Source organism: Macaca nemestrina, chromosome 1 (genome assembly GCF_043159975.1).
Source record: "Macaca nemestrina isolate mMacNem1 chromosome 1, mMacNem.hap1, whole genome shotgun sequence".
NCBI lineage: Eukaryota > Metazoa > Chordata > Mammalia > Primates > Cercopithecidae > Macaca > Macaca nemestrina.
The window spans coordinates 119,371,552-119,387,881 of NC_092125.1; the positions used below are offsets into that span (position 1 = coordinate 119,371,552).

The 16,330-nt window shown below is 40.3% G+C and overlaps 1 protein-coding gene across 9 annotated transcripts in view; it reads left to right on the top strand.

Annotated features, from left to right (window-relative positions):
• LOC105479318 (putative homeodomain transcription factor 1) overlaps nucleotides 1–16,330 on the top strand; it is a 73,067-nt gene that overhangs the window by 33,965 nt on the left and 22,772 nt on the right. For 8 of the 9 annotated variants that reach the window (XR_011619829.1, XR_011619856.1, XM_071091093.1 and 5 more), the window contains 5 exons: nucleotides 567–701; nucleotides 11,509–11,668; nucleotides 12,541–12,714; nucleotides 12,819–12,908; nucleotides 14,494–14,715. Coding sequence is in view for 7 of the 9 variants with exons in the window: in XM_071091093.1 (XP_070947194.1) it covers nucleotides 567–701; nucleotides 11,509–11,668; nucleotides 12,541–12,714; nucleotides 12,819–12,908; nucleotides 14,494–14,715 (781 nt within the window). In the remaining 2 variants the exon portion in view is untranslated. Of the gene's footprint in view, nucleotides 1–566; nucleotides 702–5,215; nucleotides 5,240–11,508; nucleotides 11,669–12,540; nucleotides 12,715–12,818; nucleotides 12,909–14,493; nucleotides 14,716–16,330 lie in introns of those variants that run through there. The other variant, XM_071091322.1, reaches the window with a different exon arrangement.

The following is a 16,330-nucleotide window of genomic DNA, read 5'->3' on the forward strand; positions in this document are numbered from 1 at the left end:
ATTTCAACGTATTCTTATTTTTGAATGTTATTTTAAAAACTTTTAAAAAAGAAGATTTCTTGTAAGTTCAGTTAAATTGATTGAATGTTTTCTAAGGAAATAAAATGCTATGCTATGTCTTATTGATATATATATAGTATATATCTTTTAATTATATAGGATATCAATAAAAAGTGATCAGTTGCTATTATTCTATGTTCCCCTTATAAAATGTGCCATAAGAGGTAGATTCCTAATGTCCATATTTAAAGAAATTGCTCCTTCTGCTAGTGGTGTTGAATGTGCCTGAACAGACTTTTGGTCATACAAGTGGAAATTTTTTTTTAGTAGATTCTGAATAGCAGTTCTATTTCTTTAATGAATGAACAAAATGGTAGCATAGGACTTTGGTTTGGAATCTGGTTTTGCCCTCAAATCAGAAAGTTCTTGCATAATTTATCCTCAGTATGTGAAGTTAAACTATACTTGATTTTACGTAATAATTTGTCAGTATAATTTTCTATAGGGATATTTTGGGCAGAAATAGGGTCTTGAATAATCTGAAGTTATTGACCTTTTTTTTGTAGAAAATTGCGAAAAACTGTAAATGGTGATGGGAGCCGAGAAAATGGAAATAACTCCTCTGATAAAGTCAGAGGAATAGAAACTTTGGAATCTGTACCCATTATTGGTGGTTTTTGGGAGACTATCTTTGGCAACAGGTGGGAGTCTTTTTTACTTGATTTTGTATTCACATGGTGTTTACAGAATGTATAGTATCATCAGGTCATAGGAGTAAGTAGTATAGACTTATCTTGGTGTGATTTTAAGGGTTATCAGAGGGCTTGCTTACTCAAAATGTTGTCTTCACTGTCTGTTTTGTTAACTGTGAATGCAGTAATCTATCATGAAAGTATTCTGTTTTTTGTTTGTTTGCTTGTTTTTTTTGAAACGGAGTCTCATTCTGTCACCCAGGCTGGAGTGCAGTGGCACGATCTTGGCTCATTGCAACCTCTGCCTCTTGAGTTCAAGCGATTCTCCTGCCTCAGCCTTCCAAGTAGCCGGGGATGACAGGTGCCTGCCACCACACCCGGTTAATTTTTGTATTTTAGTAGAGACAGGGTTTCGCCATGTTGCCCAGGCTGATCTCAAATTCCTGACCTCAGGCCTCAGGCATGAGCCATCGCACCTGGCCTGATTTCCTTTCTTTCGGGCATAAACCCAGCAGTGGGACTGCTGGATCATATGGTAGTTCTATTTTTCTTTATTTGAGGAACCTCCAAGCTGTTCTTCATAGTGGTTGTACTACTTTACATTCCCACCAACAGTGTACGGGGGTTCCCTTTTCTCCATATCCTCTCCAGCGTTTGCTATCGCCTGTCTTTTGGATAAAAGCCATTTTAACTGAGGTGAGATGATATTTCATTGTGGTTTTGATTTGCATTTCTGTGATCAATGATGTGAGTACCTTCTCATTTACCTGTTTGGCATTTGTGTGTCTTCTTTTGAGAAATGTCTATTTAGATCTTTTGCCCATTTTAAAATCAGATTATTAGATTATTTCCTATAGACTTGTTTGAGCTCCTTATATATTCTGATTATTAATCCCTTGTCAGATGGATAATTTGCAAAGACTTTCTCTCATTCTGTGAGTTGTCTTTTCACTTGGTTGATTGTTTCCTTTGCTATATAGAAGCTTTTTAACTTGATGTGATCTCATTTGTCCGTTTTGCTTTGGTTGCCTGTGCTTGTGGAGTATTATTTAAGAACTCTTTACCCAGACTGTTATCTGGAGAATTTCCCTAATGTTTTCTTTTAGTGATTTCATAGTTTCGGGTCCTAGATTTAGTTCTTTAATTCACTTTTATTTGATTTTTGCATATGGTGAGAGATAAGGGTGTAATTTCATTCTTCTGCATGTGGATATTCAGTTTTTCCAGCACCATTTATTGAAGAGACTGTCCTTTCTCCAATGTATGTTCTTGGCATCTTTGTCAAAACTGAGTTCACTGTTGGCTGGGCACAGTGGCTTATGCCTGTAATCCCAGCACTTTGGGAGGCTGAGGTGGGGGGATCATTTGAGGTCAGGAGTTCAAGACCAGCCTGGCCAACATGGCCAAACCATGTCTCTACTAAAAATGCAAGAATAATCCATGCATGGTGGTGGGCGCCTGTAAGCCCAGCTACTCGGGAGGTGGAAGCAGGAGAATCACTTGAACCTGGGAGGCAGAGGTTGCAGCGAGCCAAGATCTCACCACTGCACTCCAGCCTACATGACAGAGTGTGACCCTGTCTCAAAGAAAAACAACAAAAAAAAAAACAGTTCACTGTAGATGTATGGATTTATTTCTGGGTTCTCAATTCTGTTCTGTTGGCCTATGTGTTTTTATGCCACTACCGTGCTCCTTTGGTTACTATAGTGCTGTAGTACAATTTGAAGTCAGGTGATGTGATTCCTTCAGTTTTGTTATTTTTACTTAGGATATCTTTGGTTATTTTGGGTCTTTTGTGATTCCATATTATTATTATTATTATTATTATTTTTTTTTTTTTTTTGAGACGAAGTCGTCTTCTTTTGCCCAGGCCAGAGTGCAAATGGTGTGATCTCAGCTTATTACAACCTCTGCCTCCCAGGTTCAAGCAATTCTCCTGCTTCAGCCTCCCAAATAGCTGGGATTACAGGCACCCACCACTACGCCTGGCTAATTTAGTAGAGACAGGGTTTCACCATGTTGGCCAGGCTGGTCTCGAACTCCTGACCTCAGGTGATCCGCCCACCTTGGCCTCCCAAAGTGCTGGGATTACAGGTGTGAGCCACTGCACCTGGCCCATTCCGTATAAGTTTTAGGATTGTTTTTTCTATTTCTTTGAAGAATGTCATTGGTATTTTTATAGGGATTGCATTGAATCTGTAGATTGCTTTGGTTAGTATGGATATTTTTAACAATAATGATTCTTCCAGTTCATAAACTATGGAATATCTTTCCATATTTTTTGCATTCTCTTCAATTTCTTAAATCAATGTTTTATAGTTTTCATTATAGAGATCTTTCACTTCTTTGGTTAAGTTAATTGCTCGGTGTTTATTTGTAACTGTTAGAAATCGTATCACTTTCTTGATTTCTTTTTTAAATTGTTTGCTGTTGTCATGTAGAAATGCTATTGATTTTTTATGTTGATTTTATATCCTGTAACTTTAATGAATTTATATGTTCTGATAGTTTTTTGGTGGAATCTTTAGGTTTTTCCAAATATAAGATCGTATCATCTGTAGACAAAGGTAATTTGAATTCTTCTTTTCCAATTTGTATGCCTTTTATTTCTGTCTCTTGTCTGATTGCTCTAGCTAGGACTTCTAGTACTATATTGAATAACAGTGATGAAAGTGGGCATCCTTGTCATTTTCCAGATCTTAGAGGAAAGGCTTTCAGTTTTTCCTCATTCAGCATGATACCAGCTGTGGGTCTGTCATGTGACTTTTATTCTTTTGAAGTATGTTCCGTCTGTACCCTGATTTTTGAGAATTATTATCATGAAGGGATATTGAATTTTATCAAATGCTTTTTTATCATCATTTGAAATGATTATATGGTTTTTTTCCTTCATTCTGTTGGTATGATGTGTCACGTTAATTGATTTGTATGTATGTTGAACCATCCTTACATCCCTGGTATAACCCTACGTGGTCATGATGAATGATCTTTTTATTTATTTATTTCATTTTATCTTATTGTTATTTTATTTTTATTTTTTATTTTTATTTTTTTTTTTGAGACGGAGTCTAGCTCTGTTGCCCAGGCTGGAGTGCAGTGGCCGGATCTCAGCTCACTGCAAGCCCCGCCTCCCGGGTTCACGCCATTCTCCTGCCTCAGCCTCCCGAGTAGCTGGGAGTACAGGCGCCCGCCACCTCGCCCGGCTAATTTTTTTTGTATTTTAGTAGAGACGGGGTTTCACCGTGTTAGCCAGGATGGTCTCGATCTCCTGAACTCGTGATCCGCCCGTCTCGGCCTCCCAAAGTGCTGGGATTACAGGCTTGAGCCACCGCGCCCGGCCTCATTTTATCTTATTGTTATTAATATTTGAGACAGAGCCTCACTCTGTTGCCCAGGCTTCAGTGCAGTGGCGTGATCTTGGCTCAGTGCAACCTCTGCTTCCCAGTTCAAGTGATTCTTGTGTGTGAGCCCCCCATGTAGCTGGGACCACGGGCATGTGCCACCACATCCCTCCCTAATTTTTTGTATTTTTTGTAGAGGTGCACAGAAGTCAAGAATTGAGATTTGGGAACCTCCGCCTAGATTTCACAGGATGTGTGGAAATGCTTGGATGTCCAGGCAGAAGTTTGCTGCCAGGGCAGGGCACTCATGGCAAACCTTTGCTAGGGCAGTGTGGAAGGGGAATGTGGAATGTGGGATGGGCACCCCCACATAGAGTCCCCACTGGGGCACTGCCTAGTGGAGCTGTGAGAAGCGGACCATGGTCTTCAAGACCCCGGAATGGTAAATCCACTGATAGCTTGCACTGTGCGCCTGGAAAAGCCACAGACACTCAACACCAGCCTGTGAAAGCAGCCAGGGGATGCTGTACCCTTCTGGTGATACTTGATATAATTTTAAATTTCTGGAATGTTTTAAGATTTGTTTTGTGGCTATAATATGGTATATTCCTGAAAATGATTCATGCACTGAGGAGAAAAATGTGTATTCCATAGCCGATAGGTGAAATGTTCAGTAAATGTCTATCAGGTCTATTTGGTCTGTAGTGTAGATTAAGTCTAATGTTTTTTTGTTGATATTCGCTTATGTATCTGGGTGCTTCAGTGTTGGGTGCATATATATTTACAATTGTTATGTCCTCTTGCTGCATTGACCCCTTTATCATTATATCATGACCTTCTTTAACTCTTTTTATAGTTAAAATCTATTTTGTCCAATATAAGTATAGCTACTTTATATGGTTAGGCTGTGTCTCCACCCAAATATCAACTCGAATTATATTTCCCAGAATTCCCATGTATTGCGGGAGGGAGCCAGGGGGAGGTAATTGAATCATGGGGGCTGGTCTTTCCTGTGCTAGTCTCGTGATAGTGAATAAGTCTCACAAGATCTGATGGGTTTATCAGGAGTTTCCGCTTTTTGCTTCTTCCTCATTTTCTCTTGCTGCCGCCATGTAAGAAGTGCCTTTCACCTCCTGCTGTGATTCTGAAGCCTCCCCAGCCTTGTGGAACTGTAAGTCCAGTTAAACCTCTTCTTCTCAGTCTCAGGTATGTCTTTATCAGCAGCATGAAAATGAATTAATACAGTAAATTGGTACCAGTAGAGTGGGGCATTGCTGAAAAGATACCTGAAAATGTGGAAACAACTTTGGAACTGGGTTACAGGCAAAGGTTGGAACAGTTTGGAGTGCTCAGAAGAAGACATGAAAATGTGGGAAAGTTTGGAACCTCCTAGAGATTTGTTGAATGGCTTTGACAGAAATGCTGATAGTGATATGAACAATAAGATCCAGGCTGAGGTGGTAACAAATGGAGATGAGGAACTTGTTGGGAACTGAAGAAAAGGTGACTCTTGTTATGTTTTAGCAAAGAGACTGGTGGCATTTTACCCTTGCCTTAGGGATTTGTGGAACTTTGAACTTAAGATAGATGATTTAGGGTATCTGGCGGAAAAAAAAAATTGAAGCAGCAAAGCATTAAAGAGGTGATTTGGGTGTGGCTAAAGGCATTCAGTTATATAAGGGAAGCAGAACATAAAAGTTTGGAAAATTTGCACCCTGACTGTGCAATAGAAAAGAAAAACCCAGGCCGGGCATGGTGGCTCATGCCTGTAATCCCAGCACTTTGGGAGGCCAAGGTGGGCAGATCACCTGAGGTCAGGAGTTCAAGACGAACCTGGCCAACATGGTGAAACCCCGTCTCTACTAAAAAAATACAAAAATTAGCCAGACGTGATGGTGGGTGCCTGTAATCCCAGCTACCTGGAAGGCTGAGGTAGGAGAGTTGCTTGAACCCAAGAGGCGGAGTTTGCAGTGAGCTGAGATCACGCCACTGCACTCCAGCCTGGGCGACAGAACGAGACTCTGTCTCAAAAAAAAAAAAAGAGAAAAACCCATTTTCGGGGGAGAAATTCAAACTGGCTATAGAAATTTGCATAAGTAGCAAGGAGCCCAACATTAATCCCCAAGCAATGGGGAAAATGTTTCCAGGCCATGTCAGACACTTTTATGGTAGCCCTTCCCATCATAGGCCTGGAGGCCTAGGAGGAAAAAGTGGTTCATGGTCTGGACCCAGGGTCCTCATGCTGTGTGCAGCCTTGGGACTTGGTGTCCTGTGTCCCAGTTGCTCCAGCCATGGCTGAAAGGGGCCAATGTACAGCTCAGGCTATGGCTTCAGAGGGTAGAAGCTCCAAACCTTGAGCTTCCACGTGGTGTTGAGTCTGCAGGTGCACAGAAGTCAAGAATTGAGGTTTGGGAACCTCTGCCTAGATTTCAGAAGATGGATGCCCAGTCAATAGTTTGCTGCAGTGGCGGGACCCTTATGGAGAACCTCTGTGAGGGCAGTGTGGAAGGGGAAAGGTGGGGTCAGAGCCCCCACACAGAGTCCCTACTGGGGCACCGCCTAGTGGAGCTGTGAGAAGAAGGCCACCATCCTCCAGACCCCAGAATGGTAAATCCGCCAACAGCTTACACTGTGCTCCTAGAAAAGCCCCAGACACTCAACACCAGCCTGTGAAAGCAGCCAGGAGGGAGGCTTTACCCTGCAAAGCCACAAGGACAGAGCTGCCCAAGACCGTGTGAACCCACCTTTTGCATCAGCATGACCTGGATGTGAGACCTGGAGTCAAAGGAGATCATTTTGGAGCTTTAAAATTCGATTGCCTCACTGGATTTTGGACTTGCAAGGGCCCTGTAACCCCTTTGTTTTGGCCAATTTCTCCCATTTGGAATGTCTGTATTTCCCAATACTTGTACCCCCATTGTATCTAGGAAGTAACTAGCCTGCTTTTGATTTTACAGGCTCATAGGTTGAAGGGACTTGCCTTGTCTCAGATGAGATTTTGGACGCTAGACTTTTGGGTTAATGTTGAAATGAGTTAAGACTTTGGGGGAGTATTGGGAAGGCATGATTGGTTTTAAAATGTGAGGACATGAAGTTTGGAGAGGTAAGGAGCAGAATGATATGGTTTGGCTGTGTCCCCACCCAAATCTCAACTTGAATTGTATCTCCCAGAATTCCAGTGGGTTGTGGGAGGGGCCCGGGGAGGGTAATTGAATCATGGGGCCTGGTCTTTCCCATGCTGTTCTTGTGATAGTGAATAAGTCTCACAAGATCTGATGGGTTTATCAGGGGTTTCCGCTTTTGCTTCTTCCTCATTTTCTCTTGCCACCACCATGTAAGAAGTGCCTTTTACCTCCCACCATGATTCTGAGGGGCCTTCTCAGCCATGTGGAGCTGTAAGTCCAGTTAAATCTCTTTTTCTTCCCAATCTTGGGTATGTCTTCATCAGCAACGTGAAAATGGACTAATATACTACTCCTGCTAATTTTTAGTTTCTATTGGCATGGAATAACTTTTTCCATTGCCTTATTTTCAGCCTGTGTGTATGTTTATAGGTAAAGTTTGTTTCTTGTAGGTAACAGATCATGGATTTTGTTTTTTTATTTCATTAAGCCACTCTATGTCTTTTGATTAGAAAGTTTAGTTCATTTACATTCCATGCCATTATTGATAAGTAAGGACTTACTCTTGCCACTTTGTTAGTTGTTTTCTGGTTCATTTGTGATCTTCTTTTCTTTCTTTCTTTCTCGTCTTCCTCTTAGTGAAGGTGATTTTCTCTAGTGGTATTTTAAAATTTATTTCTTTTTATTTTTTTGTGTATCTGTTATTTTTTTTAAATTTGGGGTTACATTGAGGCTTGCAAATAATATTTTATAACCTATTATTTTTAAACTGATGACACTGATTGCATAAACAAGCAAACAAACTCATAAACCAGCAAAGAGAAAAGTAATAAAAACTGTACACTTTCATTCTGTTCCCTTGCTTTTTAACTTTTTGTTGTTTGTATTTATATCTTATTGTACTGTCTATGTCTTGGAATGTAGTATTCTTTTAAATTGGTTCATCTTTTAGTCTTTCTATTGAAGATATGAATAGTTTACACATGACAATTACAGGGTTATAATATTCTGTCTTTATTGTGTACTTACTAATGAGTTTTCTACCTTCAGATGATTGCTTATTGCTCATTAATGTCTTTTCTTTCAATTTGAAGAACTCTCTTTTGCATTTCTTGTAGGCAGGTCTGTTGTTGATGAAATCCTTCAGCTTTTGTTTTTTTCTGGGGATATCTTTATTTTTCCTTCTTGTTTGAAGTTTATTTTTGCTGGATAATACTATTCTAGGATAAAAAGGTTTTTCCTTTAGCAGTTTAAATATGTCAGACTGGCTGCACATAGTGGCTCATGCCTATAATCCCAGCACTTTGGGAGGCCAAGATGGGAGGATTGCTTGAGGCCAGAAGTTCGAGACCAACCTGGGCAACATTAGGGAGACCCAATCTCTACAAAAATAAGAATAAAAAATTAGCTGGGTATGGTGACATGTGCCTGTGGTTCCAGCTATGCTGGAGGTTAGACAAGAAGATCACCTGAGCCAAGGACGTTGAGGTGGTAGTGAGCTGTCATGACAGTGAACTCCAGCCTGGGCAACTGAAATCCCCATCTTAAAAAAAAAAAAGTAAAAAGAAATAAGTAAATAAATATGTCATACCACTCTCTCCTAGCCTATAAAGTTTGCACTGAGAAGTCTGCTACCAGACATATTGGAGCATCTTTGTATGCTATTTGTTTCTTTTCTCTTGCTGCTTTCAGGATCCTTTCTTTATCCTTGATCTGTGAGGGTTTGATTGTTAAGTGCCTTGAGGTATTCTTCTTTGGGTTAAATCTGTTTGGTATTGTATGACCTTCTTGTACTTGAATATTGGTATCTTACTCTAGATTTGGGAACTTTTCTGTTAGTATCCCTTTGAATAAACTTTGTACTCCTATCTCTCTCTCTACCTCCTCTTTAAGGTCAGTAACTCTTAGATTTGCTGTTTTGAGGCTATTTTCCAGAATTTTTAGGTGTGTTCAGTCTTTTTTATTCTTTTTTCTTTCGTATCTTCTGTATTTTTAAATAATCTGTCTTCAAGCTCACTAATTCTTTCTTCTGCTTGATTAATTCTGCTGTTAAGAAACTCTGATGCATTCTTCAGTTGCATTTTTCAGCTCCAGAATTTGTTTGATTTTTTTTTTTTTTTTAGTTATTTCACTCTCTTTGTTAAATTTATCTGATAGGATTCTGAATTCCTTCTGTGTATTCTTGAATTTCTTTGAGTTTCCTCAAAATAGCTTTTTTTTTTTTTTTTTTCTTCAGTGGTGCAATCTCGGCTCACTGCAGTCTCCACCTCCCAGGCTCAAGTGATCCTCCTGCCTCAGCCTTCCAAGTAGCTGGGACTACAGGCACATGCCATTGCACCCAGCTAATTTTTTTATTTTTTGTAAAGATGAGGTTTTGCCATGTTGCCCAGGCTGGTTTTGAACTCCTTAGCTCAAGTGATCCACCTGTCCCTTGGCCTCATAAAGTGCTAGGATTACAGGCATAAGCCATTGTGCCTGGCCAAAAATAGCTATTTTGAATTTTCTGTCTCTAAGGTTGTATATTTCTGTCTCTCTAGAATTGGTCACTTATTATATCTTATTAGTTGGTTTGGTGAGGTCATTTTTTCTTCGATGGTCTTGACGCTTGTGTGGTTAGATGTTTATTGTAGTCTTCACAGTCTGGGCATCTTTGTACCTGTCCTTCCTGGGAAGGTTTTCCAAGTATTTGAGGAGAATTGGGTGTTGTGATCTAAGTCTTTGGTCACTGCAGCTGTATCTGCATTCGGGGGCACCCTAAGCCCAGTAATGCCACAGCTGCTGTAGACTTGTAGAGGTGATCGCCTTGGTGGTCTTGGGTCAGATCTGGGAGAATTCTCTGGATTACCAGGCAGAGACTCTTGTTCTCTTCCCTAACTTTCTCCCAAACAAATGGAGTCTCTCTCTCTCTTTGCTGAGCTGCTTGGAGCCAGGAGGGGGTGACACAGCACCCCTGTGGCCTTTAATACTGGGACTGGCCTGGGGCAGGCCTGAAGCCAGCACAGCACTGGGTCTTGCCCAAGGTCCACATGGTGACCACTTGCCTGTCTACCACCTATGTTTACTCAAAGCCCAAGGGCAAATTCAGCCAGGCTTATGTCCTTCCTTTTAGGGCAGCAAGTTACCCCTGGCTCTGGGCAGATCTGGAGATGCTGTCAGGGCCTGGCGTTGAGAACCTTAGGAATCTACCTGTCGCTGTGTTCTATGGCAGCTGAGCTCGCACCCAAACCGAAAGACAAACTCCCCACTCCTCTCTCCCATTTCCTCAAGCAGAGGAATCTCTCCCCATGGCCACCACTGCCCCAGGCCTGCAGCAAGTACTGCACGGCTGTCGCTGATATTCACTCAAGGTCCAAGGGCTCTTTGGTTAGCTTGCGGTTAATGCTGATAGGCCTGGGTATCTCCCTTCAGGGCAATGTGCTCCCCTCTGGCCCGGGGTGGGTCCAGAAATACCATCCAGGAGCCATGGCCTAGAATCAGGGACCTCAAGAGCACACTTGGTGCTCTACCCCACTGTGGTTGAGCTCGTACCCTGCCTATAAGACAGGGTTCCCTTTACTCTTCCCTCTTTTCCTCAAGCAGGAAGAGTCTCTCCCTGTAGCCACCACAGCTCGGAATATACTGGGTCACTCCCTGAGGCCAGTATGGCTCTGAGTCTCACCCAAGACCCACAGTGAGTACTGCCTGGCTACCACTGTTTGAGCCCAAGGGCTTTTTGGTCAGCAGGTGATGACTCCTGCTGGGACTGGATCCTTCCCTTCAAATGTGCTGATTGCATTTTGGTCCAAGGTGTGTCTAGAAATGTCATCCATAAGTTAGGTCCTGGAATGGGGGCCTCAGGACTGTGGTCTCTTGTTCTACTCTGGCTGAGCTGGTCCTTTTTACTCTTCTGTCTCTTCCTGGGCTGTGAGCAACACTGCCTGGCTTTGCAGTAGGGGTGGCACAAGCACTCCCTGGCCACTCAGCTGGTGTCTCAGTAGGTCATGTGCACCCTAAGTCTGCTGGGCTAGTGGAGTGGCAGTAACAGACGATAGAAGGTAGGAGTTGCATTGTGTTTGAGAAGATGTGGAGAGGACTATGAACCTACTTTTGTGCAACACTGAAAAGTATATGCTTCCTTTCAGTTAATTGACCTGAGTCTTTGAAGAATAGACTCACATTCTGAGTCTGTGATTGAATATTTTGTCATTCTACACCCTTACTTAGCAAGCTAAAGTCCTGAAAAATATGATTCTTGAATTTTCTTGATTTCCAGAATAATATAGCGTATTCCTTAGAAGAAAGTGGTTTCATGAAAGGTGTTATTTTCAAAAAACTAATCTTCTTTTCCTTTTTTTTTTTTTTTAAAAAAAATAGGATTAAAAGAGTAAAATTAATATCTAACAAAGGGACGGAAACTGACAATGACCCAAGTTGTGTCCGTCCTATCATTAAGAAGAGACAATGTCGACCAGAGATTAGAATGTGGCAAACAAGAGAGAAAGCAAAATTTTCAGATGGAGAAAAGTGCCGTAGGGTAAGATTTAGATGGATTTAACAAGCCTTTTTTTCCTCATGTAACATTTTCCTGTTAAGACTCTGTTAGAGATATAAAACAGATACTAGTAGGTTTGTAAATTTGTCCTAACAAGTAAAACCACAGGATATGAAAAGAAGCTATCACATGAAGACTGGAACTTAGTCTTAAAATTTCTAGTACTAGACTTGTTATTAATTTTGCGAGTTATCCAGCCTTAGCAGTAGGCTAGTAGATTTAATAAACAGATTAGTGAAGAGGGTGCTGTGTCATATTCCAGAGAAGCAGTGATAGTATAGTAAGAGTTTGGGAAATTATTTTGTAGGTTTAGGTAGAGATGGTCTGCTCTATGTCGAAAACTAGCTATATGCTTTTAGTTTATAGTTTTAAACTGTTTTCTTGTTGGTTAGATCGTGGCATTTAGTCTAATAATTATTGAGCCATTACTATAACCAGATATTGTTCTAAGTACTTTACATATACTAACTTATCTCATTTATTTTCAACAAATCTGTGAAATAGATGCTTTTGTTATCATTTCTTTTCAGATGAGGAAACTCAGCTCCAGACAGATTTAGTAAATTGCTCAAGGTTATGTGTCTAGTAAGTAGAAGAGTTGTGATTCAGGCTTAGAGTTTGACTTGAGTCTTGGTTTTTGAATACTCCATAACACTGCCTCTTCATTTAGCATATTTAGTTTCAAGTTAATATTTTTCTTAATTGAGATTAAATAATATATGGATTTATTCAGTTTTGGGTTAGTTTACTTTTGCTGCTTGGTAGTGTTTGTATGATTTTTTTGTTTTTACACATGCAGCTTATTAGAATATTTTGGGCTGTCCCCTGTGAAGATATTGCTGTTCTCTTTGTAGGAGGCTTTTAGGCGTTTGGGTAATGGGGTGTCTGATGACCTGTCAAGCGAGGAAGATGGTGAAGCACGGACACAGATGATATTATTGCGTAGGAGTGTGGAAGGGGCCTCAAGTGACAATGGTTGTGAAGTTAAGAATAGAAAATCAATACTTTCAAGGCACCTAAACTCTCAGGTAATTTTTGTTTTAGTTTATGAAAGTATAGGACTAAATCATTGAAGTTAGTAACAAAGCATTCAACATATCTTCCTATTGTTTGTTGGTTTGATTTTTGGCAGGTAAAGAAAACCACTACAAGGTGGTGTCATATTGTGCGGGATTCAGATAGTCTAGCTGAATCAGAATTTGAATCAGCAGCCTTTAGCCAGGTAAAGTATCCCTTTGAGAAATCAAGGTATATTTTTGAGTGTAATAACTTTATCCATTCCTTTTTTTATTGGTTGCCCTAAAGTTGCGTTTACATTAATTGCCAACCCTTTCCTTGTCTCCAATTATCTATCTCCTTATCTGGCAGCTTTTAATGACTACATACCTAGAAAGAATATTTTTCTTTTTTTTTTTTTTGAGACGGAGTCTCGCTCTGTCGCCCAGGCTGGAGTGCAGTGGCCGGATCTCAGCTCACTGCAAGCTCCGCCTCCCAGGTTCACGCCATTCTCCTGCCTCAGCCTCCCGAGTAGCTGGGACTACAGACGCCCGCCACCTCGCCCGGCTAGTTTTTTGTATTTTTAGTAGAGACGGGGTTTCACCGTGTTAGCCAGGATGGTCTCGATCTCCTGACCTCGTGATCCGCCCGTCTCGGCTTCCCAAAGTGCTGGGATTACAGGTTTGAGCCACCGCGCCCAACCGAAAGAATATTTTTCTATATTGACCCTGAGCTTAAAAGTATCACAGATGATGCCCAGAAAGAGGTTACTTAATCCCTGAATTATGAGATTATTAAATATTCACTTGGAATATGAGGTTTATTTTTAAACATCATAAATTGGATTGACACTGATGAAGACAGATTTTTGAGAAAGGAGTTCTGAAAAGATGGGAGTAGTAAATCTCATCATGAGAGCTAAAGGGCATATTATATTATTTGGAAAATTGTAAGTCAGAGGTGAGCAGAGTAGATGGTGGTGGTGTGGTTTTTCTTTTGTTTTGATTAACAAGGCAATTGTGATCATGGAATAACTTTCATATTTATGTTTTTACTTTTCTTTGCCTGATTATCCTTTAACATTTTGGAGCTGAGTAAGTCTGTAGTGAAGTTCACAATATTTAGAGTTGGGGACATTTTGTGTGTGTCAAAAAGCTCAGCTAAGCCAATTGAGTTGGTCATCTTGGTGTGCTTATAGGAATCACTCCCTTCCCAGAACACCTTAGTTGAACAGTTCTGTAACTTGGCAATAGCTTCTTAGAGGGAGTCCTGCTTGCTAGAGACATCAGAGTTTAACATTTAAATACTAAAATCTATTATTGGCCAGACATGGTGGCTCATGCCTGTAATCTCAACACTTTGAGAGGTTGAGGTGGGTGGATAGCTTGAGACCAGGAGTCTGAGACCAGCCTGGGCAACAAAATGAGACCCCCTCTTTACAAAAAAAATATATATATATGTGTGTGTGTGTGTGTGTGTGTGTGTGTGTGTATCCGGGTGTGATGGTATGCACCTGTAGTGCCAGCTACTCAGGAGGCTGAGGCAGGAGGATCGCTTGAGCCCAAGAGTTTGAGGTTGCAGTGGGCTATGATAATGCCACTGCACTCCAGCCTGGGTGACAGAGTGTGACCCTGTATCAAAAAATAAGAAAGCATTATTGTTATGTGAAGCCCTGTGAAAAAATGAATTCATGGTGATTGACTTTTGAAGGCTTTCAATCCATTGCTGTAGATAACTTGTTTTAATTTTATTTCACATATAATTATTTTTAAAGATGAAGAAAATTTTTTCCTTTTTGTTTTCCTTTAAAGGGCTCTAGATCTGGTGTGAGTGGTGGCTCTCGAAGCCTCAACATGTCAAGAAGAGACTCAGAAAGCACCCGCCATGACTCGGAGACTGAGGATATGTTATGGGACGACCTGCTACATGGCCCAGAGTGCCGGTCATCTGTCACCAGTGACAGTGAGGGGGTTCATGTGAATACCCTTCACTCAGGGACCAAACGTGACCCCAAAGAGGATGTTTTTCAGCAGGTCTGTGCAGGCATGATAAGAATAGCTAGTATTTATTGTGTTCTTACTGTGTGTCAGGCATTCTGTTATCTCATTTAACTTTACAATAATCCTGTAGGGTAGATACTATTATTATCCCCAGTTTAGAGGTGAGGAAATTGAGCATAGCCTGTAAGTGAAGATGTTGGGATTAGAATTCAGGGAGAAGTAATCTAGAGTTACCTAACCTAAATTTTTTTTATATTACTTTTTCTTATTATTTTCCTTAGAATGGCCCTTAACGTGTATTTTGTATTTTGTATGAGTAAAGTTTGTATACAGAAAATATACCTTATATTTTCATGAACATCACAGTGTTACATATGAATTACTAGGAAATGGTACTGCTTGCTTTTTGAATAGTGCATAAAATAAATAATGCTTTTAATTTCAGGTTTTATATTAATGTCATAAAATCAGTCATTAGAAGGTATTTCAACCTTCCAACCAATGTAGAGATTCATTCTATATCTGTAAATTTTTTACCATCTGTTGTGTGGTGATAATAGTTCCTACTTCTTAGGAATAGTGTGAAATAGCTAATAAGATAAAGTACATAGCATAATACCTGGCAAGAGTAAAAACCCAATAAATGTTAGCATTATTATTAATGTCTCCATCAGATGATCAGTTGGCCTCTTCTTAAATACTTCTGGAGCTGGAGTGCATGTTATTTAATGATACAGCTTATTCCACTTCTGGATAGATTGAATGATGAAGAAATAGTTCTCATATCAACCTTTCAGTTGCTTAATGTCAATGATTGTTATGATTCTTAGGTTTTTGTTCTTTAGGCTAAGTATTTCCACATTGACTTGCAAATAGTGAATGATGGATACATATTTGCTTAATTATCAAATTTTCTTGATTCAAAGATACCATTGATTTAGATGATACATTTTCATTTAAAAAATCACTTCATTAAATGTATATAATTTTTAAAAAATGAACCAGAAACAATGTAAATTTTCTCATTAAAGTTTTTTTTTTTTTTTTTGAGACAGAGCTCACTCTGTTGCCCAGGCTGGAGTGCAGTGGTGCAATCATGACTCACTGTAGCCTTAACCTCCCCAGCTCAAGTGATCCTCCCACCTCAGCCTCCTGATTAGCCACCATGCTTGGCTAATTTTTAAATTTTTTGTAGAGATAGGGTCGCACTATCTTGCTTAGGCTGGTCTTGAACTTCTGGGTTCAAACAGTCCTCCCACCTTAGCCTCACAAAGTGTTGGGATTACAGGGGTGAGCCACCATACCTGGCTCTCATTAAAATTTTATGCTGCTTTTTCTGATTTTGCAGTGAGGCTAAATATTTTTTGCATTCAGTCCGAAGATTCATCTAAATTACATTGCTTTCAGTAGTTATGCATAGCATCATGATGATCTTGATCTCTTTAGCACTCCCCTCCTTTGAGATTTGCAGTATAATTTTAAGACATATATAAGAATAATTGAGTGTGGTAAACTCACCATGTCAAATGCAATAAATCATTTTCCAATCCTGTTCACCTAGCCTATTATTCTTTTATTCCCTGTGTTTCTTAATACTATACTACCCACCCAAGTCAAAAAGCTTGGAGTCATTCTTGACCCCCCCCCC